Genomic DNA, 14,899 nt, shown 5'->3' on the forward strand with positions numbered 1-14,899 from the left:
TGCTGCTTCTTCTTCTTCTTCTTCTTCTTCTTCTTCTTCTTCTTCTTCTTCTTCTTCTTCTTCTTCTTCTTCTTCTTCTCCTTCTCCTTCTCCCTCTCCCTCTCCCTCTCCCTCTCCTCCTCCTTCTTTTTATTATTATTATTATTGGCAATCCATAGTATAAGAAAATTTAAGTCATCATCTGAATAGCTTTTCTAATATCTTTTGGAAATTCTCAATTATACAATTTATTCTTGTGGAAAACATAGGGAGAAATTCAAGAATATAGTCACTCTGCCCTGAATACCTTCTCTCACTGATTTTTCATGTGATGTATAGCTATATTTTCATATATACCATATCTACCTTCCAGGTAGATACACAGCCTACAGCTTTGACTCTGATACACAGCCTAAAACTTATCAAGTTTTTGATAAGGGCATTTTGAAGACCGCAGAGGTACATGATGCATGATTTAGTACTTGTTGAACTATAAATTCTAAACCAGACAGGTTCCATATGTCTGAGTTTTTTCTGGGGTCATATAGGGGCTGTTTGTAAACTATTCATCAAGTGAGAATGTTTTGGAATCCCAAATGGACCCTAGAAACGTAAGTTGCTCTTGCCTGAAGAGACCAAGTAAAAGCAAGTTTGTGCAAAAATGGGGCCAAAAACATGTACTATTGGCTCCTGGCCTTAATCTTAAAATTGATTTGAGTCTATAATTTTAAGAAGGTGTTTTTGAAAATTCTATCTTTGTGGCCCAGGCTGGCCTTGAACTCAGAGTCCTCTTACATCATCTTTCTGAGTTGGGATATAGACACAGAGCACCACATCCAGTATTGACATATCGTTTTGAACAAGTGTTGAAGAGTTTGATCAGTGCTTGTTTAGTTTCTGTTACAGTGTTGAGTGATATTTTTGATTAAGAAACAAAAAGGACATACAACCTAACAAAAGCACCAGACAGACAGAAAGTCCTGTTTGAAGATCAAGACTAATGGAGCTAATTGTACAAAACATTATGATCTTGAATTCCTAGGCTTAGCCAATCCCACTGTCTTAGCCTCCTGAGTGGTTAGAACAACAGATACAAGCTTTAATTAAGATTTAGAAGCAAGGTGAGCTACCAAATATACCTATGATTTGTGTTATGAAGATTCATGCCAGAATATGTTCCATTTGTCTGGCAATAAATTGATCCATACGTGTAGACAATTTTGGCTCCAAAGGAACATTTTCAGACATTTTTAGTTGAATGCAGAAATGGGGATTCAAACTTCCACAGAGTGGTAAAATATCTGTGACAGAGGACTGCTCTGACAATACTCACCTAACCTACAATGACATCATTGAGACTGAGAAAGGATATTTAAAAACGCAGGGAAATCAGTAAAGGATTCCTAAATGTGACCTCTACTGTGTTAGATGTATTGTTTCCTTTCAAATAACAAGGCTGGAGAAATGGCTCAGAAGTTAAGAGAGCACACTGGGCTCTATTCCCAGGACCCAGGTCAGACAGCTCACAGTGGCCTGTGACACTAACCCCAGGCAGATAGCAACATCTGCCCTCTGTAGGTACCTGCACTCACGTGACACAGCACATTCACAATGGGATGACATTCAGCCACTTAAGGCTGGACTCCTCTCATGGGGATGGGACCAGGCCGCATGTAAAAGGTCAGGCATAGGAAGATGAGAACCCCATTATCTTGTTCATCTTGAGACACGAGAAAAGTTAATCTCATAAATGTTGAGAGCAGAATTGTGGGTACCTGATGAAGAAGAGCAAAGGGAGTTGGGTGGGTAATGGCTGATGCACTAGTAATAAGTCACAGTTAGGAACATGGAGTCCTAGTCTTGAAACTGCGGCACAACAATACAACTGTAGACAATAGTAGTGTACTATTTACTTCAAAAGGCTGGAAGAAAGGATTTTGAGTATTTTTACCACAGATACACAGTACATACCCTATCTTGAACATTATACAATAAGTGTAGGCATCAAAACATCACATGGCACCTTATAAACATGTACAGTTTCTTGTGTGAGTTAAATAGAAAGTGATAAAGCCCACAGCTTTATTCTTTCACCTTCTTGCTTCTTAGGTACCAATCTGTTCCTTGTTGCTGTTCATGAGCTTGGCCATTCCTTGGGGCTGCATCATTCCAACAATCCAAACTCAGTCATGTACCCCAGCTATGGTTTCCTTGACCCCAACACATTCCGCCTCTCTGATGATGACATAAGTAGCATTCAGTCCCTCTATGGTAAGTTGAACCTCATAATTTGCCATACAGTGCCATGCATTTTTATGAATAATCTCTCATATCTACATTTGGAAATTTTACTGTTTTGTTGCACACCCTGTGAGATAAGCTACACAGACCCTGTCTTCATTTGCCCTCACATCTGGGACGTTTCCTAACAGTGCCACCACTGCTCTGTTGGCAGGGCTTCCAGAGGAAGTAAATTCAAGTATTCTCTTCTGTGATGCTGTAACTAAGAGGGACAAAGTCCTCGGGACATACTTCTCATGAAGTTCATAGGAAACATGACTGCTTTGTATTTTCCTTTAAGGAACAGAATATTTAAAAAGAATAGCTATTCCTCCTACAGAATTCCCAGAGTCAAAATGTCTTTTTAGGAGCTCCAGTAAGAAGCCCACCCACGATGCGTCCTGAGCGTCGCATGCCAATGATCTGCCGGCAGCGCCCGAGCTTTGATGCGGTCACCACAGTGGGAGATAAAATCTTCTTCTTTAAAGATTGGTATGGTTATTTTCCTATCTAATCAATGCTATAGGCTGTGGGGTTAGATTTGGTAGCTTTTGTTTTTGTTTGTTTGTTGCCAGAAGGTATTTGGAAGAATGTAGATCAAATTTGTGTGGCAGGAACTTGGACTGGTTCTCAAGTTTTGGAGAGATCTTAGATTTTTTGAAGTAGAGAATTATGTGATACTGTTTGTGTGACTAGGAAGCTAATGTGTGAAAAAGTTAAATTTGTAGTAGGATCTGACTGGGGAATTAAAAGACAGGAAGTTGAGAAGCCCAGGTTGAAAAGGATGCGGTATCAGGTATTGGGGAGATGGTTCTGCTGGCAAAGTATAAGATGTTCAAACAAGAGGACCTAAGATCAATCCCCACCCCCACATAGACGCATTCAGGGGCAGCTGCATGGACTGTGAAATCCCAGTGTGCAGCAGAGGAAAGCAGACTCACTGGGGCTTGTGCAGTCTAACAGAACCCAAAAGCGCCAGGCTTAATGAAAACAAACAAAAGAAAAAAAAAAAAGAAAACACACTTAGCAGCCAAAATGAATAATAAACAGTGTGTTCCTCAGACTGGATTCTGTAATACTGGCTGTAAGTCAAGTTTTCTCACTTGTTTATGTTATCAACTTCTGAACTGGAATGGCATAGGTGTTTTTAGAAATTCGTAAGGGAAATATTTCAGTAATCAATTTAAATTCTAACCTTTTTTATACTGTATTTGGACTTTTATTTAAATGTATTATTATAGTTCTATAATCCAAAATCCCCTTAGTCTGTGTTTTATGACGGTTAAGGATTTTATCTAGAGTTTTTCTTTCCTGTACAACCTTTTTATACAAAAGATCTTTAAAACATAGACTTTTTATTTTAAAAAAAAGATAAGGGGGAATGGGTGAGGAAGACACCTCAAGTGCACACATGTACACAAACATATCCATATACATAAACACCTACATACATATACACAAACACCCATATACATAAACACCTACACATGCACACATACATAAACACATACATACCACACAAATATGCACATACATATACACACTTAAATATATACAGACAATACACGTATACATATGCACATATATACACACATACAAATATACACACATGCATATATACATATGTACATAATACACACATGTATCCACACATGCACAGAAATTAAGACCCTAAAAGCTTCCTATGTAGACCTCTTTTTGTACATGGAGAACTCCAGAATGGTTCCCAGTTTCCGTGTTGGAGCAGAGATGGAGACAGAGGCTGGGTTGGGGGAGGTCAATGGGGAAGCTAATGTGTGGGAGGGAGGATGGATGCTCCTGAGATTGTAAAACAGCAACTTCTTCCATTTACAAAACCAGCTAGCCAGTTGGGAGACTATACTAGAATCTTAGATCCCTGGAGTCCAGACTCTGAATTTATTTATTTATTTTGGTTTCCTGTTTAATCAGTGTCACACCAGAATTGATTAAGGCTCTCTTTCAGGGTGCTCTCATACAGACACTTATGGAATAAAGTGTGAGAATCAATACTGAATCATTTCACAAGTTCCCATTTGTATTTTGAAGGAGTCTACAACAATTTTCACATATATTAAATGCATTTCATGTCAGGTTCTTCTGGTGGACACGACCTGGGAGTCTAGCGTCCAATATCACTTCAATTTCTTCCATGTGGCCAAGTGTCCCATCTGGTATCCAAGCTGCTTATGAAATTGAAAGCAGAAATCAACTATTTCTTTTTAAAGGTAACACCAATGCTTGGTTCTGCCACTGAGAACACGGTAGAAAAAGGTACCTCTTTTTATAATTAGATATTAAAAACAGACTGTGGACTTCGGTAATCATGTCTCTAGATGATAAGTTAACAGTTTATATAAAAGCTCAAGTATACAAGAAATATACTCAGCCTTTGGGATAGATGTGTGGAATATAAGATAATGGTACTTAAACGTATCCAAACCGCAGAGCCACAGGAGGTAAAAAAAATGAGTGAGAACAAAAACAGGGTGGGTTGATATTACTCAGTGACAGAGAACCTGCTTAGCATGGATGGAGTCTCAGATTCATCCCCACCCCCACCCCCGCCCCAGCCAGCACAAAAATTAAAATGAGTATTAGAACACTGCACAAGAGAGATGCTTTACAGTAAGTCAGTGTTTTTAAGTTTTAGTTTTTGGTGCAATTCTGTTGTGCCCTTTGTCTTCGTCTTCGTAGATGACAAGTACTGGTTAATAAGCAACTTAGCACCAGAGCCAAGCTATCCCAGAAGCATATACACTCTGGGATTGCCCACGTCAGTGAAGAGGATAGATGCAGCCACCTTCGACCCATCTCGCCAGAAGGTTTTCTTCTTTGCGGATAAGCAGTATTGGAGGTGAGTTACAGTGGCATCTTCTCTGTGAAAGCCTCAAATGCCTTTGTCTTTCTTGGGAGAGAGCACAGAGAATATGGATGTAAAGTAGTCACTGCCCACCTGGTTCTTTTCTCCAGGTTTCTGATATAATTTAATTTTGGAGTGTGTCTGGGCTCCAGGACTCCTTCTCATAACTGGTGGACCCAGAAGACAAAGTGAGGAAGCGGCCCTTTGAGTGGCAGGGTGCCAGCAGGCCAGATGCCCTCCACTGCTAGTCTGGTGGTCTCACTCCCCTAACGCTGAAGAAGGGGGATCATCCCTGCCCTCTGCTGAGGAAAAGTCAGGAGCCACATCGTTTACATGTTTGACATAAGACATAACAGAATATACTAAGAGAGTAAACCTCTATGTTTTCTTGAATATTTAAAATTCAACATCTAATTTCAACTGAATGCCATACATTTGTGACAACTTTAGCTTCATTTGAAAAATAGGACTTGTAATTTCACCAAATTAAACTTCCTGGAGAGGTGACAAACAGGACTAATTTGTTGTAATTTGACATTCTTAAAAATTTGTCTAACTACTGGCTCCCTTTTACCCTTCTAACTGACCAAAGTATTTCCTTTTCCTAAATACCAGAGGGCCGGGGCGAGCCCGTAATGGCTGGAGAGCTAAACTGAGTGGAAAATAAGACAGAAGCAAGTTCAGTTGTCACATGGAAGTCTAGAGAAAATTGACTCTTTCTTTTCTCTCAGAAGGAGAAGATACTTTATGGAAATCTAGGACCTCGCTCTCCAGCGTGGATGTGATGTGTTTGACTATTTGTTTTTCTTTAACATGGATGTTCAAAACCCATTGATGCCATGGCCCTTAAGACCCCTTCTTTTCACCATGGGAGAAAATAATTGATATTGCTAGAAAGGATTTGCAAAAATGAGGACAGGCAACTAAGATATTGGGCCAGCGAAGGCTGTTACATTTCAAGCCCTTATCAATGCCGGGTGGCATGGGAAGGGACTGAGGAGCCGGGAGAGCTCTGACTAGAGTCATGGTCCAAGTTTTGAGTCCTGTGATAACCTAGGGAAAATCATCGAACTTTAGGTCTTTGCAGTTTTCATCGCTACATTTAGAATACTTTCAGGAAAGATGAGCGGGTGCTTCGTGTTATGACGCTCTTCTCACTGTGGTCCTTCCACAGGTATGATGTGGCGCAACAGGCCATGGACCCGACTTATCCCAGACTCATCTCCACACACTTCTCAGGAGTTGGTCCTAAAGTTAGTGCAGTCTTCTATTTCAAACGTAAGTAGACTGGGAAAATATCGGAAATCACATTTTCAAGTACGAAAATGCAGCCTGGGATCCAGCATGGGTGCAGCACGCTCCAGCCTGTGGTATGAATATGTTCAACTTCAGCCTGAGCAAACTGGCCTGTTGGCGTCACAGAGCAGTGGTCCAGCCCACATGGTGTGGGATGAGCTGTATGACGCATTTAACAAGAATAAAAACCCTCGTTTTGTTCGTTATCCTCTCCTACTGAGTGGACGAAGATTTATAAACAAATCCGAGTTCACCCTGGCCTTTTCCTCCTTAAAGATCCTTGTGTGCCTGACCTAGACCCTGTGTCCTCTCCTAAGACTGGCCTGCTGGAGGGGAACATCAGAGCAGGGTGCACTGCCAAGGATCCCCAACACTGACATCACAAACCACACCTTTTGTAGTCTAGATTACCTTTAAAAAACAGCTCTAGGTTTTAAAGGAACACAAGGTAAGAGTTAAAGAATTGAATTTGTTCCCATTTTAGGATACTACTACATCTTCCAAGGAGCCACACAACTGGAATATGACCCCCAGTGGCATCGAGTCAAAAAAAGGATGAAGAGTACCAGCTGGTTTGGGTGTTAGGAAGGATGCAGTCAAGGGTGCTTGTCAGTGCAATAAGTACATATCACATATTCGCCATGGACTACATGCCAGTAATGTAACAGGAAACGACCACAGATAACTGTTTATACAGAAAAATGCTTTTACAAAAGTTATCCTCTTTTGATAAAATTTTCAGTTGATCCTCTTCTTAATTTTGAACAAATATCTTCAAAGGCCTCCAGGTTCCCCACTTATAGGTTGTTTTTTTTGTTTAACAACCATCAAGTGGGAAAATTAGAATGACTTCTCTGTCTTCACTGAAATTTATTTATTAAAAATAATTTTTTAAAAAGTATTTGGCTTTTGATTTTTTTTCTTTAAAAATATTGTGTGTATGTGTGTGTATTTGACTTCATGTATGTATATGTACCACATGTGTGCAGTGCTGGTAGAGGCCAGAAGAGGGTATCAGATCCCTAGAAACTGGGGTTACAGATAGTTATGAGGAGTCTTTTGGGTGCTGGGATTGAAACTATATCCTTGGGGAAATTAGCCTGTGCTCTTAACCTCTGTGTCATCTTTTGGTCCTTGTTTTTAATATCTTTCTTGAAAAACCAGAACGAATTTTGAAAATAACTCTGGCTTCTGCTGTGAAATAATACTTTTGTACCCTGAAAAGATTTGTCACTTGCATTGGTTTAATAAAACACGGATTGGCCAGGTAGGAAATATAGGCAGGGTGACTGGACTAAAAGAATTCTGGGAAGAGGAAAGGCAGAGACACAGTCACCAGCCAGACACAGAGGAAGCAGGATGAAAGTACCTCACTGATAAAAGGTACCAAGCCATGTGGCTAAACATAGACAAGAATTATGGGTTAATTTAAGTTGTAAGAGCTAGCTAATAATAAGCCTGAGTTAATAGACCAAACAGTTTATAATTAATATAAGCGTCTGTGTGTTCCTTTGGGACTGTGCAGGACAGAAACGTCTATCTACAAATGGTGCCCAAATGTTTGGTAAGAATTTCCACACAAAGTTTGAGAAATCTTAAAAGAAAGGATTCTAGCTAGACAGGAACAGAGTCAAGCACAGCTTCTTGGTAACCATTTTTTTTTCCAAGTAGGCTCTGTTTGCTGTCAGTGACTCAGCATTAGGAGCAAAAACTACATGGTAGCTCTTTTAAGAGGCACTGTCACCAAACACTTAAATATTGTCTATGAGCAGTCAGTGACATGCTTCTTGGTGGTGGGATAGACCTAGAAACTCCACAGAGTTGTGGCAGTAAATGTGGCTCCCAGCAATGCTTCTACCATGAAGCTAGATCCTCAGGAAGTCAAGGAATGGACCAAGCCAGTCACCAAAGCCCACAGCTTTTTTTCTAGCCTTACTGCTTAGCAGACTACAGACTCATGTGCTAAGAAAAGAAAGATGTACAGTAAAGATAGATTCAGATGAAAAAAAGCCTCTAAATGGTTTACAGTGTGCTTAAAAATATATGTAGACTTGGGAAAGAAAATAAAAAGGACAGAGAAAATCTTTAAAAACAAAAAGAAAGAAATAGAGCAGCTGGGTATGGTGGCACACACCTTTAATTCCAGCACTTTGGAGACAGAGGCAGGTGGATCTCTGTGAGTTTGAGGACAGTCTGATCTACAGAGTGAGTTCCAGAGATACACAGAGAAACCCTGTGTCAAAAATTAAAAAATAAAAGAGTAAAAAGTCAGCCACATAAAGATAGAAAATGCACAGAAAATCTGGATCTTGTATCTTATTGTGTTGTATTTGAATAGTTTGACTTCTAAGAAAGAAACAACAGCTGACAAAAGACATTTGATTATAAATGCTGCTGGATTAATCTAATTTACATATTTTGAAAATACCTTGACTTAAGTCAAAAGATATGTTACCTCAGAGAAGAGGTTTTGCTTTTGTTTCAACAGGAAATGAGAGGCTGTGGATATATTCTGAGTTAAGAAAAATAAGGATTGATTGAGGAAGACCCCCTGAAAAATCTCCAATAGGAATGGATGGCCCAGATTATCCAATGTTTCAGAGCACCTCTATTGCAGTTTCCTCTAAGTTCTACATCCAGAACAACCTTAAGAATGTTGGCTGAGATGATTCAAAATCATACAATGCAACAGTCAGGACTATACCATAATCCTAAATTTTCTTTGGGTCCCCATAAGATGATCAGTGCCCCCAGTCATCAGGAAGTAGCCTACAAAACTATGCCCACATTCTCAAAAAATTGGATTATAGATGTTTGTCTTTGTTTAGAGTGTTGGTTATAAGTTGTTATGGAAAATGGTCAGGGGAAAAGTTAAAAAAAAGGAGAATAGATTCAGGGGTCTTGTTTTGAAAAGAAAAAAGGGGAGCTACATTGGTTTAATAAAATGCTGATCGGCCAGCAGCCAGGCAGGAAGTATAGGCAGGGAGACTGACTAAAAGAGTTCTGGGAAGAGGAAAGGCAGAGACACAGTCACCAGCCAGACACAGAGGAAGCAAGATGAGAATGCTTCACTGATAAAAGGTACCAAGCCACATGGTTAAACATAGACAAGAATTCTTGGTGAATTAAAGTTGTAAGAGCTGATTAATAATAAGCCTGAGTTAATAACACAAACAGTTTATAACTAATATAAGCATCTGTGTGTTTCTTTGGGACAGAACAGCTCCAGGACTGAGTGGAACAGAAACTTCTGTTTACAGGCTTCCAAATAAAGTCTTTTTTGTGACTGTACCAAGAGTTAATAGAGATGTGACATCTACAAAAGTTGGAGCTTCAAGTCCTTTGATCAATTGTGTGAGGACACCCGTTTAATCCTAAGATAAGAAAACATCTTCTAGCCTGCACATAACCCCAAGAATAACTGTAGCATATAACCAGAGGACTAAGAGGAGAAAGGATGAAGTGGATTTCCCTTCTTGTTAGATTCTTGCACATCGGAGAATAGGCTGAGCCACTGCTGAGCGATCTTACAGGATGTTAAATCTAAGCCTTCTTAACAACAGGAAGAAATGTGTGTGACTAGCACACACCTCTAAGTTTGTTGTGGGGAAGAGCCCCTCACGCCTGTGTCCTGGCCTTCTAACAGTTTCCCATATTGCCTTGATATTTAAACTCCCTATCTGATGCACTGTGCATGCTGTAGAACTTTCCATTAAAGCTTATGGGTTTGTGAAATATGTTCAATCCTAAAACTGACTGGTGTCACTATCCAGATACAGAAACATCTCCACAGCGATGCTTATCTGATCATATTTGAAGAGTGAAGTCGAAGGGATGAGGGGAAGCCACTCCTAGCCTTCATGTCTCAGACATTGTGAGCAAAGATCTTCATTATCAACTTGATGGGGTCTGGGATCGTATAAGAGACGTATGAGGTCTGTCCAGAGCAGTATGGTGGGCTGGTGCGTTAGAACTCACCCATAATGGGCAGGGCAGCACTTTGCCCTTGTGAGGATAGATGCCTAAACTCTGGTTGTGAGTTTGCTTTCCGTGTTCATAATGCCTCTGTCCAAACTATTACCCAGGGACTTTAACAGAATTCCTTAGCCACCATCAAGGTACTCTGCACAGTATTGTCCCTGAACAGGGAGCTCATTTCACAGTCGAAGTAGAGTAGCCATAGGCTTATGTTCACGTTCATGGAATTCGCTGGTCTGATCATGTTCCACACAGTTCTGACCCAGTTGGCCTGAAGAATACTTTTTCTGTTCAGTGTTAGAGGGCCCTGTGTGTGCTAACAAAGCACTCTCCCTTTAAGCTATATCCTAGCTGTTAAGATTCTGAAAGAGTTGATGTTGTCAGTTTGGTGTTAGTGTTTCTTTAAACTCTAAACAACTAAGGGTGTCAGTTGCTGCTTTTTTGAAAAAGGATATTTTGATTGTCCTTATTCTGCCACCCTAGGCAATATGGCTCTTAAGTTACTAATTTTAGTCTTGATAGCAAAAAATATTTAAAACCCTAAATTGGTACTACTATTTGCCCATTAACATTGTCAAAATAGTTATTTCAAAAACATATTATTTATATTAAAATGTGATTTAACAGGCTCAATAGCTAAAATATTTTCTTAACTCTTCTAGGACAAATGTTTTCTGAGGTAACCTGACAAATAAAAGCTCTTTAAAGTCTTGATGACTTTAAAGAATAGAACTGGCCATGGACCAATTGTGAGAACTTCCTATTAATAGGTGGATTTTGGTTTTATTAATTTAAAAATTCTAACATGATCTTTATTTAAAGGCACCTTTGCCACTTTCTAAGACCATCTCTGCTGGAGCATGACTATCTTTGTTTGGTTTGGTTTGGTTTTGGTTTTTCGAGGCAGAGTTTCTTTTTTTTTTTTTCTTTTTTTCTATTAAGAATTTTTAAAATAAAATATTTTCTCATTTTACATAGCCATCCCACCCCTAATCCCTCCCCTCCTCCTGCTTCCTCCACCTTCTTCCACCCCACTTCATCATCCACTCCTCAGAGAGGGTAAGGCTTCCCATGGGAAGTCAACAAAATCTGACACTTCACTTGGAGGCAGGACCAAGGCCTCCCCTGTGTATCTAGACTGAGCAAGATGTCCCTCCAAAAAGACTGTGCTCCTACATGCCAGTTCAAGCACTAGGGATAAAGCCTGGTGCCACTGCCAGTGGCCCCACAGACTATTCAAGCCTCACAACTGTCCCCCACATTCAGTGGGCCGACCTTGGTCCTATGCAGGTTCCCCCACTATCAGTCCAGAGTCAGTGAGCTCTCACTAGCTCAGGTCAGCTGTTTCTGTGGGCATCACCATCATGGCCTTGACCCCTTTGCTCATATTATCACCCCCCCCTTGGGTTGTGGACTCAGGTAGCTCGGCCCAGGGTTCACTGTAGATCTCTGTTTCTGCTTCCATTAGTTTCTGGTTGAAGGTTCTATGATGACAATTAGTTAATTAATCAGTCTGATTATAGGAGTCGAGACAGGGCTTCTCTGTGTAGCTTTGGAGCTTGTCCTAGAACTAGCTCTGTAGACCAGGTTGGCCTCGAACTCACAGAGATCCTCCTGCCTCTGCCTCCAGAATGCTGGGATTAAAGGCGTGCGCCACTACCATCTGGCTTATTTTTATGGTTTTTAAGACATTGTATATGTCTTCAAGCTTTACTTTTTACTTTTACAAAGTCTAAAATGTTTTCAAATGAGCTCTCTTTGTGATGCATTTTTTAATCATTTGATAATCTCCTTCTGAGACTCTAATAAAAAAATCCTTCTTCATTGTAGCCCTTATTCTTTCAAGTGCTCTTCTGGGTCTTGGTTTTATAGTACTCCGGTTTTCCGTGGACCAGTTCTCAGGTCTGTCTTCAAGCTGAGCAGCAGTCTCTTCACCTGCTTGAATTTATGCGACCGTGTATGTAGTACCTGAAGAGGTCAGAAGAGGGCATCAGATCCCCTGGGACCTGTGAAGGGCTGGGAACCGAACTCCAGCCTTCCCTTAACTTTGAGCGTCTTTGCAGCTCTGTGATCAACTGTTTAGCCCGTTCATTCTGGCTTTACATTTGAGCCAAGAAGTGATAATTCCAAACTTCCCACTTGATTTGTTTTCAAAATGGACTGGTCATGACTTACTTTCTTGTTACCTGATCATTTTTGTGATTTTTCTCTCTTACCTTTTTTTTTTGTTTTTGGTTTTTTTCGAGACAGGGTTTCTCCGTGGTTTTGAAGCCTGTCCTGGAACTTCTCTTTTACCTTTTTATATTTTAAATTCCCCATTATCTGGTAAGGATTTGATGATTTTAACATTAAGAGACCTTGTATATTGAAGCTCAATGTTTGCTTTCCAAGGGCTTTTACTGGTAGACTCTCACCCCATTGTGCCGTAGGGAAGCTGTGTGAGCTCATTTTAAACAGTGTTTTCTGAGACACGCTCTTTCTAGGAGTTTAGACCAGCCTTATGCTTATGCCGACCCACCTGCCTCATCCTCAGGAGTGCTAGGATTACAGCTGTGCGCCTTTGTGCCCCGCTGAGCTTTTCTTTATCCTTAACACTGCTTCCCATAAGAATCTGGATTTTTTTTTTTCACTAGAGACTGAGACTGTCTGGCCTCTTTTAAAAATCGGTGGTAAAAAGCTTAACCACAGTATCTTTCCCTAACTTTCAAGTTGTTCAAGTTCAGGATCCCCAAAGTCCTTTGCTACAAGCTTCACCCTGGGGGGATTTCCCTTTCTCCTTGGCTGGCTACTCACTAACTTAATCCAACTTCAATTCACGTGGTGTGCGAGTATGTGTTCCTGCAGGTTTATGTGTGCCTGTGCAGAGGAACCAGGAAAGCCCCCAAGACTTCCACAATCGCCATCAAGCCCGGTTTTCTGTAGCAGGGCCGTTCAGAGTGCACCATCTGCTATGCTGCACAGAAGTAAGAGGTTGAGAGGTAAAGTGAACGCTTTACCTTTACAGCGACTGATGGCACAGAGGCCCACAGCAATAATAAATTAGAAGATCCTTTCGTGGCTCACCGTGAAGCGGTAGGAAAGTTAGTTGACCTCACGTAATAATTATGGTCTGAGAACTGCCACAATGACGTCCCTGAAACCTGGTAGGGACTCAACCGGGGTTTGTCTCTCCCCATTTAAACTGCTCCTTGATCCACAGTGTTTCTGCTCCCCTCCTTCCGTAGTGGCATCAGCTGTCAACTCGACACAGCTTAGAACTAACTGGGGGTGGGAGGGTCTCTATTGAATAACTTTTTACCAGCTGAGTTCACACACATATCTTCACTGTTAACTTACTGTGGTGGGCAGCACCATTCCCTGGACTACATAAGGATAATATCTGAGCGTGAACCCGAGCAATCCCAAGAACAAGCTGGTGAGCATTGTCCTTCATGTCTCTACAGCAGATTCTTGCCTGAGTCCCTCAGAGATGGACTGTAATCTGAAAATGTAAGCCAAAGAGACCCTTCCCTCCCCAAGGTGCTTTTAGTTAAAGTGTTTTGTTATAGCAAGAGAACGAAACCAGAACATCTCCTCTGCTGGTACATTTATCACCTTAGAAATGGCTTTCATTTGTGGGGAAGGCAGCCAGGTGTTCCCTCCATCATTTCCCTCATGACAGGCTACTCCAGATCACCCAAAATTTAGGAATCGTTACCATGATTTTTATTCTTCCAGATACTGATTTAAATAATGGTTATTATTTTCTAGGGATATATATATCCCTATATTATATATATTATTATATATATATTATTTAATATATATCTTCCATTATACACATCAAATTCATAGGATTAGTATTTTATGACCACGTTAAGAATGAAGAAAAAGACAGAAGAAATAAGCAATTCATTTAATTACTTCATTTAATTTACTTAATTCATTTACAGCTACAAAGTCTGGAAACTGGGATTCAGGCTGAAGCCTTTAATCCCTAAACCCATGTTCTTTTTTATTACTCTTTAGCTGTTTCAACTGACAGTCATTTAGGTAACAAGGAGCACGCTCCATTTGTTAGGCACACAATAAAATAACTCCTGAGTGACCCACCTCCAAAGTCCTGGTCCTTCTCCATCTTTTGGGAGCAGTTACAGTCCCTTAAACATCCTCAGAGTACTGTGTATGCAAGCGAGGGCTGTGAAAACACCCTGAGACGTCTACTTTTGTTTTATTTTGTTTTGGGGTTTCTCTGTGTACCCTGGCAGTCCTGGAACTGGCTTTGTAGACAAGGCTGGCCTCAAACTCACTGATTTCCTTTGGCCTCTGCCCCCCAAGTACTGGGCAAGTAATAGGCATGTTTCACCACCGCCCTGCGAGACTTCTGCAAATCTTAGTGTGGACAGATTTTGCTTTGAGCTGCCAGCTCACAAAAAAATGACACATATACTAATTATTAAATATGAAAGCTTGGCCTTAGCTTAGGCTTGTTTTTTTTTTTTTTTT

General features: G+C 40.6%; 1 protein-coding gene across 1 annotated transcript in view; it reads left to right on the forward strand.

The window, feature by feature from the left end:
* The window catches only part of LOC101986712 (macrophage metalloelastase), a 10,573-nt gene extending 3,552 nt beyond the window's left edge, over window positions 1–7,021 (forward strand). The window contains exons 5-10 of the mRNA XM_005346775.1: window positions 2,089–2,250; window positions 2,628–2,751; window positions 4,372–4,505; window positions 4,975–5,134; window positions 6,315–6,418; window positions 6,921–7,021. Coding sequence (XP_005346832.1) covers window positions 2,089–2,250; window positions 2,628–2,751; window positions 4,372–4,505; window positions 4,975–5,134; window positions 6,315–6,418; window positions 6,921–7,021 — 785 coding nt within the window. The remainder of the gene's footprint in view (window positions 1–2,088; window positions 2,251–2,627; window positions 2,752–4,371; window positions 4,506–4,974; window positions 5,135–6,314; window positions 6,419–6,920) is intronic.
* Window positions 7,022–14,899: the final 7,878 nt, after the last annotated feature.

Source organism: Microtus ochrogaster, chromosome 5 (assembly GCF_000317375.1).
Source record: "Microtus ochrogaster isolate Prairie Vole_2 chromosome 5, MicOch1.0, whole genome shotgun sequence".
Classification (NCBI taxonomy): Eukaryota; Metazoa; Chordata; class Mammalia; order Rodentia; family Cricetidae; genus Microtus; species Microtus ochrogaster.